This window comes from Gymnoscopelus microlampas (genome assembly GCF_963454915.1).
Source record: "Gymnoscopelus microlampas genome assembly, chromosome: 1".
NCBI classification, from domain to species: domain Eukaryota; kingdom Metazoa; phylum Chordata; class Actinopteri; order Myctophiformes; family Myctophidae; genus Gymnoscopelus; species Gymnoscopelus microlampas.
In genome coordinates this window covers 40,595,637-40,617,345 of record NC_139962.1, presented here as the reverse complement: position 1 = coordinate 40,617,345, position 21,709 = coordinate 40,595,637, and the positions used below count along the sequence as shown (strand labels likewise).

At 39.4% G+C, this 21,709-nt stretch overlaps 1 protein-coding gene across 1 annotated transcript; it reads right to left on the bottom strand.

Annotated features, from left to right (window-relative positions):
* Positions 1 to 5,068: 5,068 nt before the first annotated feature.
* On the bottom strand, positions 5,069 to 6,313 carry cart3 (cocaine- and amphetamine-regulated transcript 3; the record flags this gene model as incomplete). Its single annotated transcript, XM_084049472.1, has 3 exons — positions 5,069 to 5,176; positions 5,887 to 5,970; positions 6,146 to 6,313. The coding sequence occupies 3 exons, from the start codon at positions 6,311 to 6,313 to the stop codon at positions 5,069 to 5,071; spliced, it is 360 nt and encodes a 119-aa protein (XP_083905598.1).
* Positions 6,314 to 21,709: the final 15,396 nt, after the last annotated feature.

The following is a 21,709-nucleotide window of genomic DNA, read 5'->3' as shown; positions in this document are numbered from 1 at the left end:
GGAGGAAAATAACACACTGGCTCCATGCAGTGATTTGATTGATGTTTCGGCCTTTTGGCCTAGTCAGAATCAACTAGTCTTATGACATCAGGATCCCTTTGGCCTCATCATGAAAGCAGACTGTAGAGCTGCAACTATTGATTATTTAACTTTTTCGATTAATCAAATAACTGAGAAGTGCTTTTTTTTCTCCTAAGCATTATTTTATACTTTGTTGTACAACAGCTAATTTTAAAAATGTTGAACATTTCTTTACCTTTTTGCCTCGCCTGTAATTCTCTGGACCACATTTCATAATTAAACATTATGCAAGGTTTGATACTTAATTAGTCAAGACAGACTTCATGCGCATAAGCATTGGACAGCATGATGTGATGTGTCTTCAGTATAACCTGTTAGAAGTTACACATTTCGGGCATTGAGTGTACAAATGGACAATGTAGTAGTAGCCCCCCATCAATTTCTCTGACTCTCATCTGTCTCACCTTCTCTTCTGTCTGTTTAACTCGGTCTCTTTTGATCTATACCTCAGACACCCGAGGTGACACTTGTCTCCCAGTGTATTTATCTTCATTTATTTCACTCGATAAATACATTAGGTGTATAGGTGACCAAGGAACTGCCTGTTAAATATGTTTTTAATTTATATGGAATCCATCCATAAGTATTACTATTCTGTCTTTCAGCAAGCAAAAGTTTCATGTTAAACCACATTGTCACCTGATATGCTGAATGACAGTGTACTGTAGCTTTAATATCCCTTGTGTTCACTAGTTTATAATGTATAATCTTGCAATTCATGTTTACTTGTATGAATACTGCTACGATCATTTTTTACAAATTTAAGGCAATTTATTTATCTCTGCCAGGCAGAGATATTGTGATTGCTTGTGTGTGTGTGTGTGTGTGTGTGTGTGTGTGTGTGTGTGTGTTAGTGTTAGTGTGGGTGTGAGAGGAGCAGTTGCAGTAGGATGTATTTTGCTCAAGAACACTTCGACACAAAGGCAGGAGAAGCCAGGGATCGAACCGGGAACCTTTCACTTCAAAGACGTCCACTCTAGCTCCTGCCAGTGCTAGCCCCTTGTATGTATACCACATGAAAATAGAAATGACCAGTTGCAGTGTAACAATGCATACCGTAATTATAACATTAAGTATCAGGTAATAATGCAATGTAAAGTTTAGCCGCAGGCTCAAAGTAAAGTGATTTTTTAAATATGGTTTATATGGTATATGGTTTATATAAAGGGAGAGGGAAATGTAACTTTTAAACTTTGACATTTGACCTTTGAAGTGATCATTATATAGCGTACTATTAATAGACCATTAATTACATTTAATAGATGCAAATTCTATTCTGTTTCAGTGTAACAACTATTACATTTTAATGTTTTAGCTGTAAGAGAAGACAAAAGGATGCCAATCCTGGATCCTATCTCCTGTTTCTGTAGCGTGAGGTGGCTTAATATACAAGTTCATCCCCAAGCCATGCAAGTACACCATGTACTTGATGATGATGGCGCTAGTATGTCGCAAGGACCATACCCCCAATCCATCCTTGATGTTGAGTAGGGGGCCCCATTTTTATAATCTTTGGTATGATCCTTCCGGGTGATTGAACCCCGACCTCCCAATCTCAGGGTGGACACTTTAACCACAAGGCAACTGAGCTGGCTACGATCCAATTCAATGGCACAATCATTCATGCCTGATGTGATGTAATATGATATTACTTTTACAAAGATAGCAACTGTTTAATGATGATTTTAAGCATTTTTTTTCACAATGTTTATGGATTCCTTTTAAATTAATGCTTTGTTTGAAATCTTCAATACTGATTTAATCAGTATGTGAATGAAATTTGACCTCATGTGGCAGTGAAACCATGTTGCATAGTAAAGTAACACCCATGTTCTTTATGGGTCATTTAGCTCTTTAGCATGGAAGCAATCTAAGTTCAGGTATCCTGTACATTTCTTTAATCCTGTTTTTACACACTTAAAAACTGCTAAAAGAAAAATACAATTACTGCTAATAATAATAGGCTCATCACCCATCCTATCCCATCCCACTCCTATAATCAAAAAGGCGCTGTTTATGTGTGCACATGCGCGTGCATGTGTTTGGGCCACCACAGCAGACCTATTAGTCCAACTGCCTCCGAACTTGGCACAAATATATTTCAGGGGTCTCGTCATTATCATCATCATCATCATCATCTGTTTAAAGTCTGCTTTCCAGGCACCGCTGGGTTGTACTGGATTCTCGCTACGGCTTTCTTCCACCGGGAACAGTCCATGGCCATCTCGTGATCGATGCCGAGTGCTTTCATGTCAGCTAACACGATCGTCTGTCAGGTCTTCTTAGGCCGGCCAGTGGGTCTTGTCCCCTCCAAGTTAATCGACATCACTTTCTTCACCCAATCATTCTCTTCCTTCCTTACTATATGTCCGTACCATCGCAGTCTGCCTCTCCTCACCACATCCACTATGGCCTCCACTCCCATCTTCTGTCTCAGCTCTGCACGGGTCTTTCTCTCCCTCAGTGACACACCGCACATCCATCTGATCATCTTCATCTCTGCTCTGTTCAGGTGCTCTTCATGCTCCCTCCTCAGGGCCCATATGTCTCACTTCCATACGTCATGCCACTTCTGACGCAGGCTGAGTACACTTGCCCTTTCATCTTCAGGGATGGGGCCTTGGATGTTAGTAAGGGCATGAGTTCATGAGTGCATGAGGGCATGAGTTCCCTGAACTTCTTCCATCCACTTCTCTGGCCTTTTGAAAGGCAAATTTCCCCCCTTTCAATTTGCAAAGAATTTGTACACTTTGTACAAATTGCTCAAGGACTCTTCGACTTTTAGTCCTGCGCTCCATTATTGACCCAGATTAGGGCCACTATGCCCCCCCCCCTCCTACAGTTGTATGCATTATCTTACAGGGAGCTGCAGGGAGCACATGCCCCCATTCACATCAATGGGGCTGCAGTAGAAAGTGAGCTGCTTCAGGTTCTTCTGGGTTCACATCAGCGAGGACTTGAGCTGGTTACATCATGTGGGTGGCAAATGGTTCACTTGATATGGAAGATACTCTACATTCTACAAAATAACATAAGGGCATTGGTGACACGTCAATAAAAGTCTCTTAGGGAATTGTAATTGCTGTTTTATTGTTTTGCTACTTTGAAAACATAATTTATTGACCTTAATACAATTAGTGTTGAACTGCTGTAATAAGAGCAGTAAGCTAGTGGAGTGACTCATAACAGAAGTCACTTGCAGTTACGTCAGTAATGTATTGGTGAAATGGTCTGAACAGTAGGTGTATCATGGAGCAGGTGTTGCTGTAAGCTAAACGTGTCCTTCCAGCTATGCATAGTATTCCCTTGGTGACAGTAATACAACAGAAAGAAAAGTGGGTGGACAATGTGATTGACCTGGTTGCCCTTATTCATGATTCAAGATGTGTATTTCTGTGTGTGTGTGTGTGTGTGTGTGTGTGTGTGTGTGTGTGTGTGTGTGTGCGTGTGCGTGTGCGTGTGTGTGTCTGTGCGTGTGCGCCTGCGTGCGTGCGTGCGTGTAACCTACATTATACAATATGTGGTCGTTTGCCTGTTTCTGTGTGATTGTTTATGCGCAGCGCAGATGCAAACAAACTTTTATATTAATGCAAATAGTTTTACACAATCCGCAATCCTCTCTCTCTCTCATATACTATATATATATATATATATATATATATATATATATATATATATATATATATATATATATATATATATATACACACACACACACACACACACACACACACACACACACACACACACACACACACACACACACACACACACACACACACACACACAGTCAAATGAGGAGAAAACCTTTTAAATTAATTTTAAATCACAAGCACAGTAAAAAAAAGTATTTGGAATCAAGACTCTTTATTAACATTGGTAATTATCCATTATTTTGACACCTGTTGTAGTCATGTTCTTGGTGGAACATAAAACATTTCCACAGTTGTTAAAGTGTAATATTTGCATTCTCAATTGCACTCCAGAACTCACGTCTTTTACAAACAAAAAGCTTGTGTAATATAATTTTGTAAGTGGGCCAATGCCAAACTTTCTTCTTCTTTTCTAAAGATAGATCTCTCATTTCTGAACAAATCTCATCATACTATGACAACATTGATTGGACATATATGAATAATGTATTTATTCATACATTGGACAATCAAAATGTTTATGTATTCTGTCTGTGGTGTATCTTGGTGTATATGTACATTGTGTGAGTGTCTTATAAGCCCGTGCGGGCTGGGCATCATGTGGTGCAGGACACTATAATAAAAATCTATCTATCTATCTATCTATCTATTCAGTTTCAGAGGATTGTAGCTTTGATATTAGTCAGTGAATTAGCAAAATATTTTTGTTGTATACAACCCAGTGCATGGTTCTCAAACTTTTTCAAGTCACGGTCCCTCAAATGAATATGTATTTGGCCTTCTGAAAAAGGTGTGTGCCAGATTATTTTTTAAATAGCAGATCTACAAGCTCACAACACTTGTGAGCTTGTAGATCGGCTATTAGATAGCCAATGTATGGTGGTTAAACTGATTTTTATTAATTAATTCTGCTGGGGACCCCCTGGAACCCCGTCAAGGACCCAGGGCGTCTCCGGATCCCACTTTGAGAACCACTGGTATAACCAATTAGTAACATCCTACATAGATGCAGAGACCATGTCAATGAACTTTACACAAAAGAGGAACATTTGGACTAATAATCCTTAAGAACTACCACAGCCACTCCAATGCTTTACAAAACAAGGTGTGACATTGTTTATTGTGAGTCAAATACATAAACATTCAACACAAAATATTTCAACAATGTTATATAGACAAGTCATTCAAAATGCGGCCCCTACAGCTGTTGCTTATCAATAAGCATTTGTTGTATAATAAAAAATATTAATATAATAAATATGACATCATATATAACCGTGTAATGTATCCATCGCTTTTTTAACCAGCCCCCACATGTTCAAATCTTGGTAAGCTCATAAGCATTTAAGCAGGAAAAAGTTACAGAATGCTCTCCGTGGACAGTCACACTTCTTTCCAATCCTGGAGCCCTTCCTTATGGCACACTGCTCTCCTATGTCACACTGAGAGGGATAACACAAATGCAGTGGTGGTCACATTTAAACTTTTTTTACTTTAAGTAAAAGTATAAATACTGCAATGTAGAAACACTCTGTTACATGGGAAAGTATTGGCATTAAGATATACTTCAAGTACCAAAAGTAAAAGTACTCATTATGCAGAATGTCCCATTTTCAAGTTCAAAACATTTTGAAAATAGCCGATTTACAAGCTCACAATGCGTCGCATTTTCAAATGACTGAAATATAGGGTTGTAAATCGAGCTTGCAACTCGGCTATTTTCAAATGGCTGAAATACAGGGCTGAAGTGGTTATTGTGTTTTGTAATAATAATCAAAATCTACAAAGTAACCAGTAACTAAAGTTTTCATTGTAGCAGAGTAAAAGTAGCAATATTTGCCTCTGAGATGTAGTGGAGTAGAAGTAAAAGTACTGAAAACTGGATACTAGAATAATACCTCACAATTATACGTACGGTTTTTAGTTACTTTACACCACTGCAAAAATGAAATATTAAATAAATAATATCGCCACTGTTCATTACCAGTTATATACGTTATACTGACTCATAAACTCCCTATTAGTACTGTAATAGATCAAACGTGTGCTCTCTTAGAAAGTTGTTATAGCCTTTACTGTAAATGTAGCATCATATATAATATCGTGATTTTAGATGCGTCTAAAAGTAGACCTATATTTGGTTGGTATTTACCGTGGGAACTTGCCCAAATTTCTTTTCCCATAATGGTAGTCGTTTCTTCTGCAGCTTTTCAAGAACTTCTTGGAGAGCTCCAAGCTGTTGAACAAATAAACGAGACAAATATGTGTAGAATAAACTAGAGGCAATAAACAACCAAAGTTACCACTCGATCAAAACATAGGCTATTTTTTTATTGTAGCTCAGTAATAATCAGACATATAGGACTATCTGTCACGTTAATCACGGATGTACCATGGAAAAACACTCTTACCAGCTCCTTTTCATTGGTCAGATTGGGATCCTTGGGGTAAAAGTCTCGCAAGGCTCTGGAATCAACATCTAGTTGCGATTCGGAGTCTAGAAGCTCTGATCCCAGAACAACGGACAGAAGCACCGCGCACACAACCACAGTGGCCCACTGCATCCTGGAGCTGTCCATGGTCCTGACGCACCGCGACGCACAGTCAGTCCCGCTGCAATGTGCGGATCTTCACGCTCCACACACCTTTTATGTGATTCTTCTCCTTCTCCTTGACTACTCGCTCCACCTTTTTACCCATTGATTGTTTCCTGCGTAAGAGATGTCGTGGGTGAGTCATTGCGCTCAAGTTGCTGGGCAAATTTGCCAAAAACTTGTTGGCACTGAATTGACTGAAATAGCCCACAAGGCAATCAGGCAACATTTAGATTATCTAGATTGGAATTCTAATTCTTACATTGTGTCAGCCTAGCCAATTGAAGTTAAAGCAGTAACAAAATCACGATGTTTTACAAAAGTAAGTGGATGGTGTAGCCTATTTCTTGGAATGTTATTCACTAAATATATATATACCTTTCCTCCCGTAATACTTATAGACCTATAAGCATTCATGCATTACTGTTGGATGGTCAGATATATAACCAAACAGTGAGTTTTGATACAAACACTGTTAAATTCATAATATTCATATATTTAATGAAGAGAAACTATTTGAGTTTGAAAATTAATGGATGTGGCAGTTGTAGATATTCTATGATTATGGCTAAACAGGCAATTCCTTTTCTGTATAGCCTAAATGTTTTGTAATAATAATAATAATGATAATTATCATTATTGTTGTTGTTATTATTATCATAATCATCATCATCATGCCTGATAGTCACTGCATCTGCATAATTGAAAATTAAGGCTGGATTGAAATGGGAAGACTGACTGAAGTATAGCCTATAGTAGCCAACATAGACTAATCTATTGCTAATAACGTTGGACCATGGATGTTACCGTTAATTAAAGTCTGATTACACGTAAAGATCTTTTTCTTTTACATTTGAAATCACAAGCACAGACAGCCCCATCCGCACCTCCACCCACAAGCTAATGTGATTTTACATGATCTGAAGCAGCCATGACTTCCACTGCCCAAAGCCAGGTGATAAATCATGATGCATTAATGGCAACTCTAAATAAACGTTGATGTATATTGTATCCTTAATCATGTGTTTGAGACAGTTGCCTCTAGTTATCCTGGCTCAGACCAGGCCAATGCTCAATTATTTTAGTGTCGCCTGCTTCTGTTCTACCAGCAGGGACTGAAATGCAAGAGCTTTTATTGTACTGAAGACTATATGACTCATTTCTCTGTCTTCAATTTTTAATGACTTGAACACACAATGTTACATTTTATTTGCAACAACGAACCATTTCATTTTAAAACACCATTTCATTATCTCCGCCAGGCCGAAGGCCAGGGCCAGAGATTATGTTTTCCCCCTGTCTGTCTGTCTGTCTGTCTGTCTGTCTGTCTGTCTGTCTGTCTGTCTGTCTGTCTGTCTGTCTGTCTGCCTGCCTGCCTGCCTGCCTGCCTGCCTGCCTGCCTGCCTGCCTGTCTGTCTGTCTGTCTGTCTGTCTGTCTGTCTGTCTGTCTGTCTGTCTGTCTGTCTGTCTGTCTGTCTGTCTGTCTGTCTGTCTGACTGATTACTGATTACTGATCAATGCCCAAGTTTCTGTGCACGCTGCCAGAAGGCCAAGGATGACCATATGGATCTATGAAGGCAAGCCTGGGAATCATCAGTGGTTGCTGTTTTCCACATACTTGTATTATGACTGACAAGCTGACAAAACAATACAAGTTTATCACGGTTGTGTTCCTTGTATCACTCCCCTCACCCCCAGGATTTAAAGGCAGGGTACTGTAGGTGATAAAAAACATTTCTTCACTTCGTAATTTGAGTGCCTTCCATCCGAATATAACTAATCGTCTCACCTACAACAACTCCATGTAGTGGCATCTGTACAACCCTGCCATGAAAAACTGACTAGTTTATGCCTCAACTCTGTTTTTCTTGTGTGCAGTTTGTAGTTCTGACTACTTTGATCACTCTGCATCCGCCCACACCAAGCACAAGCTCTATTGTTTTGTCTGCTGCTCAACCACCAGACACTCCAAATGAAAGGCGACGGGCCACACAACTCAACTGCACTCCTCAAGGTTGCCTTGTTTCATGAACTTGTTCCTACTCAGTTTAACCACCTGATGGTAAGTTAGATCTCTTTCCTGCTTTAGATTTTGGTTTGTCTACACCTGGAAGAAAAGGCTTTATTTTCCATGAACAATGTGTCTTACAGTAGTTTGTACAGTATTGTGTTACTATGTCACCACCAAGACAAATGTATAAGTTTGTTGTAGTTATCATGAGGTCCTCCAACATCAGAATGCTCATTACTTACAAACAGTGTCTAATTAAGATGCACGTCACATCCTCATCCTCTGTTTGAGTTCTAGTAGTCCTACTGTCCTTCTCTGGTTTAGTGTGATAATAATGACTGAGACAGAGCCGATGTTGACCACATTGTATTTTGACAGACTATTGAGATGTGCCTTAGTTGCCATAGTCAAAAAAGTAAACAGCACGGCGGTACAGTAAAACATTTAGGCTAAAAGGATAATATAAAAACGTCCCAGGGACTTGTTTCCATTGTGGTCCTATGTATTCAATTCATAAACAGAGCATAGAATATTAACACATTAATATGTGTCATCAACAAATACAAATAGCTATATTATTTACAGAGGAGAAAAAGGAAACCACTTGTAGTTTTCTGTCAGATGCTTTTTCAGGACCGTTTTGAAAGAAGCCAGTGATTCAAATCCTTTATTGATGTCAGAGTATTCCACATTGCGGTGGCAGAGTAGTAGAATGAATATTTTCCCATTGTTTGTGCTAAATTTGGGGGGTACCAGGTGCAGATTACAGAAGACAAGACAAGACAAGACAAGAACAATGAGTTCAAGATAAAGGTACATAAACAGAGTAAGAAAGTTAATTTCAAAAGTAAAATAGCTATCCATGAACCCAGCATTATTCGCAGCTGCCACTAAACTGCCTTGTTACAGCAAAGAGCTTTTATCTCCCAGAAAAGTCCTTCTATGGAGACTAAGGGTGGAAGGTGAAGAACGGTGGAAGATAAAAAATAAGTGCAAACATCTGGTCTCTCTCTGTCTCATACAATGTCTCAATATTTCTCTTTATCTCACAAATACCTGTGATCCTTTCTGTTTACTTGTCAAGCAGAACGTTTGCCAGTCAAGGACCTTATAAAGCTTTGTGTTAATTCCAACGGTGAGTCACTTCTAACAACTCTTCAGTCTAGCAAATCATTTGTGTAAAAAAAGGTCATGATTAATAATAGCTGCCGTCAAGCAGACGGAATATGAAGATTTATTAACAATATTATTTTTGAAACAGCTTGTTATTTGTTTTGAATTTCACTCTCTGGTTGGCTGTCATTTCTAATGTGTTATGACTAGATGAGTCATTGAGATAACAGCCCATTTGTATTGCCAATTTAACAGGCAATAAACAGGACATGAACAACTGCATACTTAATTCAGATGATCGCTTGTTAACATAAATTAGAATTTTCCACTTGAAAAGTTATTGAACAATTAATCACTAAAGTATATACTGTATGCTACCAGTTCTTCAGTAACCTCATAGTCACTGAGACATTTATTGCTAGCCTCGCGTAGCCAGACAATATCACACGACACACTGCGTGGATATTAGTCTGGTCCCTATCAACGGTAGATTTTCTTCCAAGGGGCGGTTACAAAAAGATCCAAACGGACTCTATTGGTTAGACCTAAACCAATCAGAGCAGTGCTTCCTTGAACGAACCAATCAGAGCAGTGCTTCCTTGTACGTCATTGCTCCAAATAAGGTGATAAGCCCGCCCACATTTGGATACTGGGCCCTGGTTGGCTCCGCACAACTGCGGAGGGAGAGAATTTAAATCTCTATGGAGGGGGGCCAGACCTAATCTGCCGAGGGCTAAAGTGCATGCAATTTTGCAAAGGCAGATTCGTCTGGAACCAGGCTAATTTATTGCAGGAGGGTCTGTGCTTCAGCACTCATCTGGAAGATACATCTTGAGACTAGAGGACATAGTTCTATGCTGTTTACTGATTAATCACGGCATTCTAGGACTGATTACAGGGGTTCAATCAGAAAACTGTACATGTCTGACACGGTGTGTTTAAAAGCAGCAGGTTGCTGCTCTTATCACAACAGGATCATAATTGCCTTACTGGCTTGCTGTCCGTTGCCTCAACCATGTCCCACCAGATTATTTCCCTATTTCCTCTATGTTTGGCCTCTACTTGTAACACAGGCAATTGCTGTAGACTGCAGACTGTAGGAATGGTAAGGGACACAATCTGCTAGGCTCTTGGTTCTCCTGGTGCATCGACTGAAAGAACATAGATATACCCAAAATAAAAGTGGTTAACTTGCATATCGTAAGAAAAATGTTCAACTAGCACATCCGCTGGACGGCAGGTACAGGGCCAACAGTGAATCATCATCATCATCAGGTCTCTTGCTCGGCGGCGGGGGCGACGCCATGCATAGAGCCAATCAGCTTCGCCAATCTTCTCCATTTGGATCGGTCCAGTGGATCAAGGCAGAAAAAGAATAGAAGTCCGCACACTGAGACTTTTCAAAAGCAAACAAGGCTTTATTGATTACTGTTTCGACAGACAGTCTTCTTCTTCTGAAGGTGTCAAAAGGTTAATCAATAAAGCCTTGATTGGGAGCTTTTGAAAAGTCTCAGTGTACAGACTTAAATGTTTTCCTAAATTGCATAACATGCCCTGATGAAATCTCACCCCAGCCTAAATTTGTAATCATTTAAAATTGATTTTTTTTTTAAGTGCAATCATATACAGTACAGCCACATGTTCAGAGACACAATGCAGGCATACATATCTTAGGAGCAGTCCATTTCAGCATCTTCCATACACAGTATAGCTCCCAAAACGTGGATGAATAGTGACATTTGTCCATATACACAGAGAAAACAGATACATATACTGTACAGCGTGTGTGCAATTCCCAGTTTTTATCTGAAATGATTCATGTCCAATTCCCATTTGTCCTTGATATCTAAAATGTTATCCATTAGTAGTTCTTGTAATATCCTATATACTGTATGAGCAATATTACATTTTCTTTTCTCTCTTATCTTTTTTTAATAGTCCATTTAATTGCTAACATAAGGATATTAGACAGTGAAGTAGGGCACTTTTGGGCTATCATGTTCCTCCCAACCCATATGATATATCTTGAGTACCAAAGCAACTGGGGGGTGGCTGTTTTATAATGATGTTATGAAATGCTTAGGGTAAACTGACTTGTGGTTTCCTAAATATGTGAGGTAATGTTTTGCTAGCATAAATTCACTTTAATAATCCCACTTTGTATACTACGTACTAAGAGAAAGGGGTGTTTGAGCTCTTCTTTACTCCTCTCTTGTGATTGATGTGTGTTTTTAAGATAACTTGCAACCTAATCCTGATGCACAATTTAGTGCATTGGGGCAATTAGACAAACAGTTATGCCTTTAAGCTCAGTGACTGACTGTCTTGGGGCATTCTGTCTTCTGCTCTTCTCTTTAGCCACATCAATCATCTTTTTACTCATGTTTCCTCTTCTCACCTTTTCTATTTTGTAATAAACACTTTCATTTCATATCATACTTAAAGTCCTTTGTATTTTGAGCTTTTTTTTATAGCAGAATGCAACCATTAATCTGTGCAGGGCTGCCTAATAATATTTTTTCAGGTTACGTAAATCAAACCCCCCATTCTCTTTTAAGTGTATATCATTTAGTATAAATGTATATTGCCATATACATTGAGATTTTGAAGAATGTTTTATTTATTTTAGCATTTGTTAACCAGTTAAATGTAGAAATGGAAGACTTTAATAGTAGAGATTGGAACATAAAGTGCGTCATTGGCATTATGGGCCTTCACATTTTTCCCGCTTGCGTATCCTATATTAAAATTGCCTAGAGGGTGGGTGGACCGACAGTTGATGTCACAAACGTAATGTCCACTGTATCAATCTGCACCAAACACAAACACTGTTCAGGGGTCTGCCATGAAAATAGTCACACTGGGGGGAGCAGGGGCCAGGTGAGGCCCAGGGAGCCCAGTGGCACAGGCACACACAGCAATCTGGACCAAACTTGCCACAAACACTGTTCAGGCCAGGGTCTGCCATGAGAATAGTCTCACCAGGGGCCACATTGTACAACCTATCTTAATGTATCAGGGACAAGCCCCCAGAACCGAGAGGGAGCAGTGAAGCACATTGGACATGCTGGCCAATCATCGGTACTGCAGCTTATTACGGCTGGGGCCAGACACATGAAAAAGAAAAAAACGTTTCGACCAATGGGCTCAATACAACTCATGAGCACGGGGTTGCGCATGGAGGTGACCTCCGTGACGTAAAACATGTCACATAGGCCCCAAATAGGCCCCGCATGTCACATTTCCCGACACGGAAGAAGGGGTGAAAAGGGAGTATGTGCTGGGTGAGCAACTCCATACAAGTGGATGCGCGGGGATTTCCGGTGCCCTCACTGGGTGCATCCACACATGAGCGACAACTTGACGCCCGGAAGTCGGAAGTCCCGTCCACTCCCATGTTATAGGAAAAACCGGACCGGAACTTCCGGTTTCTAACTTAACATGGGTGTGTACGGGGCTAGCGTAGCGTAAGCGTAGCGTTTGCCGTCAGCATACGCTCATGTGTGGATGCACCCACTGGGTCAATCCACACATGTCCGTTCGCGACCGTTTTGCGTCCGTTCCGTGTCGTTTCCGTTCGCCGGAAGTCCCATCCACTCCCATGTTAAAAAAAAACGGGACCGGTCCCGTTTTTTTTTAACATGGGAGTGGATGGGACTTCCGGCGAACGGAAACGGACGCCGTCCGGTCGTAAACGGAGATGTGTGGATTGACCCAGTCTGCAGGTCTCTATTATTTTTAACTCTATGATGATCAGGGACCCCCAGGGCCCACACATCGTGGAGGCACACCGTTGTTCCGATCCGCACCAAACCTGACACGCAATCACCTTGACGTTACAGTGTCCCAGCCTATGTTTATACAAAAACGTAAGCAAAAACACAGAATCATAGTTGGCCATAGTTGGCCTTGAACAGCTGTGATGTGTCAAAAGTTATGACGATTCCTTGGTTAGACCAGTGGAATAAGAATCTTCCTGCTAGTTCTTCAGGCCAGTGCCCCAGCAACACCATTGCCTCAGACTTGTATTGATTAATTTGATAACCTGAAAGTTCTCAATATTCTTTTAAATTTTGTATCACTACAGAGGAAACTGGGTCACTGACCCTAACCTCAGTAAAACTATGCCTGCCAGGGAGCCAATCAGACAGGTAAGGCGGGTCTATATCCTGGAGCGTTGGTGGGATCCATAATCACGCTTCATTGACAATAATATGCGATATTGAGATACGATGAGATACGCTGTCTGAGTAAAATCTTGTGTTCTGTTAGTCATCTTTTATACCCATAATACTATAATGTACTTATTATGGCTGCTAGAGGTTCAGTATTTATAGGAAATTGTTGCTTAGACAATCTATCAGCCCCCCCTATCAAGGTAAGAAACAAACAGCAATACAAACCAACACAAGACTTTGGATTTGTGTATATAACCCTTACCTAATCCACATTGGGTGGAATCCCAGCATTTTATACAGAATTAGCCAATTCATAGTATTAAATGCTTTCTGTACATCCAAAATAACATTGAATTTAGCATATTCTGCATGGCACATGTTATAATATTGTCCTTATATTAGTATCTCCTGGTCTGCAGGGGATACCTGTCAGATCTGTATTAATCAAATTAGCTATAATCGTTTGCATCCTTTTTGACAGAATATTGGTCACTTTTTGTCATTACATAGCAAACAAAAGACTAAAGTATACCCTCAGAATTTTGTATCTTTGCCATCTTTGTGGATCATATAATGGCCTTTGACCATATAATTGGTGGTTCACCTTTGGGGAGGGCAAAATTAAAAACATAACGTATTAAATTAGCTTTGCAGAGTTGATGAGGGTGCTGGTTATTTTCTCATGTCAAAATATAGCTCTCTAATTGGCCTATCATAATATCTGTTTTTGGCCTCTATCTGCCCTCTTGTTAACCTCTTGTTAATCAGTAGTGCTAATACATAATTCAGGGCAGGGAAAGTGCTCTGTGTCATACTTGAGTGGGTGGGGAAGGTGGCTAATACAAAGACCTGTCAATTGCCACCATTAAATGATAATACTAAGTTCATTACAGGCGGTCTAACGGAATTAAAACACCAGCCTTTTATGTTTTGACTTAATCAAATCTGTCATCTGTGTTCTGTTCTGTCATGTCACACAACATTTCCAACATGTCAGAAAATGAATTTGTCCCATTTCTATTCCCGCTTCCTTCACACAGAATAACAGAAGAGACACCCTGGCCCACACTCTACATCGAAGTCCTTGAGGCAACAGTGAAGCGCTGAATACTGGAGATCAGTGTGCAACTTAGACAAGTTCAGTCTCTGTGAGCCCAGCCCAGCACCCTCGTGCGTCATTGTTAGGTAATTAAGGGTTATGAGCATGGAACCTTTCTCCTCCCATCTGCCTACACAGCTTGCATTTGTTCTTAAATGATACAGACTCATTTATGTACTGTAATTGCAGTATGCAGAAATCTAAATCGTGACATTACTTTTTTAACCAGGCTGAAAATAAATGTCCTAACCTCTGCTGCTCATGTAACCATGCACCAACACACAGGAGCAAGCAAACATTATACCCTAAAAGAGCAATTGATGTTGCAAAGTTGTGACTACTTAAAAATCTTTGTTCTCCACTGCCTTTTATTGAAAAATGCAAAGAAAATAATTGACTTAATGCAAAATGGTGAATTTTAAGTTGTGCGTACTGTGTTGTAGGCTGAAAAGATATCCAGAAGAATGGATATGCAGCAAAATGGTAAAGAGAAGGGGGACACTAGAACATCTTGGTAATATTTTAGTAAATCTCTGGGAAATGCATAAGCCCTGTTCAGAGGGGGTTTGGGAAACCCTGGGGTATAGGAACCAAAATGGGTTCCATATGTTGGTGGTTGACCAGAAGAAGTACAGCTCTTATACAATGTAATCCCTCTGACAAATCAGAGCATTGCTGATAGATAGTGTGCAACTTAATCAAGCAGAGACCTTTATTCTGTTATTCCTTTAAAAAATAATTATTGTCTCCACCTTTAAACCTTCTGTTCTTTATTTATCTTTAAAGGTCTCTAGCCTCAAAATGTCATAATGTTGAAATGTTGTGATGAATCTGTCCAAAGGAGTTTTGCAGTGTGTAGACTTTCACATGGTTGTACTTCTTGTCCCAGCACCTGCAGTATATTTTGGACGTGCGCACATTCTTTTTCTAGATGCTTTTATTGGCACACATCACTGTGACTGTGGCAAAAAGTGCACATCTTATGTGAGCATTTTGGAAAAATGTCCAATGATAGGGAACATGGCCAAGGCAAAGCGGATTATCAAGGACAGAAACCACCCCAGCCACAATCTGTTCACGCTGCTACGGTCAGGCCGTCGATACCACAGTATCACATAATGCACAAACACACTAAGGCATTGGTTCTCAAAGTGGGGTCCTTGGGGGGTTACCAGGGGGTCCCAAGCAAGATTTGTTAATATAGCGTCACAATCATTTAAACCACTTTAACCATATTTTATACTTTGGCTATCAAAAATAGCAGATATACAGATATTTGAAAAACCTGGCACAAAATATTTTTGTGATGGGGGGGGGTCCTTGACATGAAACAGTTTGAGAACCACTGGACTATAAGGGATAGTTTCCACAGCCAGGCCATCAGGCTGCTGAACAGCCACTGAGGCCTGCCTCATGTCTGTACTGTACATATCCGCCCATATAATGTACATACCTGCTGCACTTTTGAGACAGAATCTATTCTCTTCTGTTTTTACATGCACTATTTTACACACGCATGTCCTGTCACACATTTGTTTTCTTTCTCTCTCTTTTTAAAATCTAGAGTAGCCAATTATTATAATTTACACACACGCACGCACGCACGCACGCACGCACGCACACAGGCATGAAGTATAGAATAAATACATACAAAATTGAATTAATAGGAAGTCCATAGGAAATCCTTTATACTGTATATTCATTGCCACCTTCATTTTAGGCTCATATCTAAATGCAGTCTTTCAACAGTGATACATCGATGGGTTATTATTCTTGTACAGCAGCCTCTGTTAAGCTGAGGGAGTTAAAAACGAATAACAACGAAGCCCCCTAGAACTTTACAAATGAACCTTTAGAAAGAGATTCTACAAATGTGTTGCTGCATGACAAAAGAATAAGTACTATAAACTAGTAGTAGTAAAGAAAATACCAGAGCTCAAACAGTGTAATAGGCCTGGAAGGTAAAGATGAAACTGAACAAGGACTAGAGCCGAGTTCGTCTGAAGTCCTTTCAAATATTCCAAAGACCTGCTGGAGGAGAAGGAACATGACAATTTGAGATTTATGTAAGACATGCCTCCCATGCTGACTGACATCATACAGGCCATTGAGAATCCTCAATCCTAAACGTTATCACATGAAAGGGCTGCCTGTTCCTCAGTGGCCAAGCTGTTGTGGAGTCAAATGAAAGCCCCCAGGAAGAAACAGTAATGAGAAGCATAATACACGTCATATATAAACCATGAAATAGAAAAAAGGAAAGTCTGCAGACTAGAAAATGCTCCCATAGAAATGCATTGGCAAAACACAAAAGTTTGAGCATCAGCTCTTCATCAGCTCTTCATCAGATGAAGAGCTGATGAAGAGGATTCTGATGAAGAGACATCAAATGTGGTAGTAATAAATTGCTATGGGAGCAGGGTTCCTTTGTCCAGCAGACCAGCAGTATTATCATTTGGATGGTAGTCGTGAGATAGGATAAAATGTATAGGGCCCTATAATTTACACTGCTATACCTGCACCCGCTGCCCACTAGCCGTGAATTACTTCCCACTACCCGTGAATTACGGATAAGGGAGCTGGCACTGTCCCTAAACACTATTTTTGCGGCGCTATACCCGCTATTCATTATGCCGACTCCATTATTTGCACTTGGAGGTGTGCCCGTGGGCGTGTTGTTGCATTATCCCCAAAATTGCTATTTTGTCCACACACTCCTAAATTCTCAAATAGTGGGTTTAGCCAGTATTGGCGATTATAGGGCCCATAGTTTTCAGGGTGGTAGATGACAAAATTCCCTTGTTCCCTAATTAGAGATGGTTAAATTTCCAAAATATCGACATTGCAAACTCTTGCATTTGTTTGCATCTGTTGATATTGGATAAGACACAAAATATACTTTAAATTAGTATAGATATGAGATGATAAAACATCGCAAATTAACTGTAAGTTATATCATGAAGTAATTTGGAAACAAAAAAAGTGCAACTATTTAGATTATAAGATCAGTTGAGGAGATGCTCACATTCATTTCCATTGTGTATCTGGATGTGAAGATCTGCTGTGTCACATCATCACAGATTAAGCAAGGCTGAGTGATTGCTAGGCCACTGAGGTAAATATTACATATTATATATATACATATTAGTCTGTACACTGTAGATTAGATTTTTATTGTTAAAAACTTTTTTATTTTACACCTCCTACAGCACTGCTCAAAGAGTGGCCACACAGTAATGGCCATAAGACTGACCCCTTCAAATCCAAGTAGGCCTAATACATTTCCTGTGTTATGCCAACAGCAGGCATTCTACCAGTGATTATATTCGCACACCGTTATAGATGCTCCAACTGTGTATTTACTAAAGAATATTCAACGTTTTGACCTACGTAGTCTTCATCAAGTACATGGATGAGAACGCTTTCAAACATTAACTTACATAAACCATCTGCAGTTCCAGTACCTACTGTACGTAATGTGTTAATTAATTTATTCAACAGTATTAGTAAAAGGCTTCTGTAAGCCTCACAGAATCATGTTAAGTATCACAAGCCAATCTAATTAGGTGGTACGTGACTGTGAGACCACCTCAGTGATCAGCCGATTTTATCACTTTGCCAACATCCCTGTTTTTTCCACTCTCATGTCATTTTGCCAGAAAAAAACGAAATCCACTGTTTAACAAGCCCTGAAAGTAATTAAAGTTGGTAAATAATTAATTCTGTTTGAAAGTTATTGGAGTTGTTGTAATGATCCACATTAGTCACTGAGGCTTTTCCTCTATGTTGGCGGATCCTGCTACTGAGGTAATGTCTTCGGGCTCAGAATCAAATTAGAATAATTTCTTTGTTAGGGGAATTATTTTGGACCCAAAGGTCATTAGTGACATGGTTTAATCTCCTCCTGAAGCATCATCGGACTCACAAACAAACAACAAAGATAACTTCAAATGAATCTGCTGAGTCATATGACTAATACTTGTTCATTACAAGTACATATCAAGGAATCAGTATGAATCAATAAAAGATCAAACTATCTATGGGTGTAAAGTGGTATTCAAAAAGAACATCCCTATTCTGGACATAAACTAATAGGCAAACATTCGGCGAAAATAGGCAAACATTCACTAAACATAGCAGATCTACAAGCTCACAATGTGTCACAACATGCTTTTTGAGCTTGTAGATCTGCGAAGTATTAATTTCTGTCCAAATTCAAAATCCACAGCCATCAGAAATTTGGTGTATGGTGCTGATCATGAATGACATTGGCAACATTAATATTTGCATCATGCTATAATCTGGGAGTTTTTGCTGTATTTACATTTGTTTGTGATAGGCTTATGATTGGCATAAAGAAATATACTGTATGTTTTAGATATATTCTTGACACATGACCTACTGTACAGCATTAATGTACCAGTGGAACAGTTAAAACCCACAGAAACACAGTTTGGTTTTCCATTGCTCAGCTGCCAGCATCAACTTACTGTCTTATGACCACAGTGTGGCAGTGGTGTAGCATGGCTTGTGCTTGCAGAAAACATTAAGGAGAATACAATTAAACTGGATGCAGAGCATAACTAGTTTGTTCAATAGATGGAGAGTTACATTGTAACTTATCAAAGAACAGACATCAATTATTTGGGAATGTAATAATGAATAAGAAGATAATAGATTGTTTCTGTAATCAGTTTTGCTATGATAAGAGCGAGAGAGGGAGAGGGAGAGGGAGAGAGAGAGAGAGAGAGAGAGAGAGAGAGAGAGAGAGAGAGAGAGAGAGAGAGAGAGAGAGAGAGAGAGAGATAAATATAGATAATTATTATATATGCGGATAGTGTCATTCTGATACCAGGGGAATTATTTGTCATGAGGAGGTCCAAATGATGGATTTGCACTCAAGTGCTCTCTGAGTATTATTCCCAAACCAAGAGGATAAATGACAACATTCTGAGCAGTTTACCCTCTGGTAGATTGATTGAATGAAAAATAGAGAAAACAAATGTTGAAGCTCACAAATTGTTTGGGATAGTGAATGAAGATGAGTGGAGAAGTGTTGCAGAGAATAAATGTTTCTTTGTGTGGAAAAACTATTCTACACAAATATTATAGTACTAATTTACTGGCCATAGGCTATATGGAAAAACAACAGCTAATAATTACATTTTAAATGTTAGAAAGTTGTATTTGTGCTTTCTCAGTTTTTAAAAGCACAGCAGTAGAGATAATTTCTTAAAAGAAAAGATTTTGGACCTGAGGCAACTAATGTTGCGTTGAACTAACCTATTGGAGGAAAAACAAACGCTTCAAGGTGCATGCATGCTGATGCACTGCCGCTCCTATAGAGTGTAGTGTCTAACGACCCTGAAGGAGTGGAAAATTACACATGGAGCATGTTCAATACAATCTATGAGAACAAATGCAAGATGCTGGAATTACATTTCAAACAAATGGATAACCATAGATATTTTCATTATTTCAACAACCAGCTGAGCTGACTCACACGGAAAATATAAACTTACCTATTGCTGAAAGATATTTGTGATACAGTAGGTCCTATTCATAAACTCAAATAGCTCAAAGAAACATTGTGTGTGTGCAGGGATACTGTGTGTATTGTGGAACCTCAGGAACATGACCAAAAGCTATAAACATGTTCATAGAAAATAAACAATAGTAAATTGTATTTCATAATACTGAGCTGCTCCCTTTCCTCTTGAGTAGTCTATTACTAGCTGTCACCAGGTTCTTAATTCTTAACTACTTTTTTCATTAAAAGATCACAATATTCTCACCTGCCTGGCTAATAAAAAATAAATAATAATAATAACAATAATAATAATAATCAGTTGTGCACAATAAGGGTCAATTATACGCCAGCATAACAAATGAGTTACTGTGGCACTGATGCACTGGGGCTTCACTAATCCCATTACAACATTTACAACAGAGAGCCTTATCACTGCACACGTTAATTGGTAACACAGTGTAATTAAAATTAACCATGTGCACCACATTGCGTTGGATATTGCAATGGATGTAAGAATTGAGAAATGCCTTTATTAAACGTATGCAACTTGCCTTTAGAAAAACATGGCATTGTGACAGGTATTGTTATGCAAAATGTAATGTTACAAAAATAGCTTTAGTTAGGTATTTTAGGTTACAGTATGGGAGATTAATCAATTATGTGAGGTTGACCACATAACAAGTTAAATTCTGTAAAGATCATCCCTTCATTTAGCCAAATAGAATATAGCAGGGGTCTTCAACGTTTTTCAGGCCCAGGACCCCTTAGCTGAGAGAGAGATAAAGCAGGGACCCCCCACTACATATTGGATTCATGTTAAATGTGTGTTTTCAGACATTTAACCACTTAAACCCTCAATACTTTGTAAACTTGGTCTGCTCTTTTTTCCGTCTACACCAAACCCCTTTGCCGAAAATAGCCGATCTACAAGCTTATCAGCGGCTAATGTTCCCCCCAGATTAGGGATGCGAGTGTTTAAATGATTAATGTATCACAGGCCCCTGCAGTATCTCTGAGGACCCCCTAGGGGTTCCGGACCCCCTGTTGAAGACCCTGGTAGGTATAGGCTATGCTAGGTTCTGAAGGGAATCACTGTAGTAATTGGGCGCAGCAGCCATATAGATTACTTCCATGCCATTTCATCATAGGGGAAAGGTTAAGAGCAGATCCATTAAACATGGTCCTTTGGGCAATCACCAAATAATTCTAGCTTGTGTGTGTCTCTCTTTCTCTCGCCCTGTCCTCACACTAGTGAGGTCATAAATACAGAATATGGGTCAATTATTCATCCCTATATCTCAGGGGAAAGATGTACTGTCAGTCTTGAATGATAACAACGGAGGCTGCCAATAATCAATATCAGCCTACACAGTAATGATCTAAGTGTATTGAGATGTCTTCTGATTTATTGATCTCATTTTGGTACCAGTATACTTAACATGTAGGACCT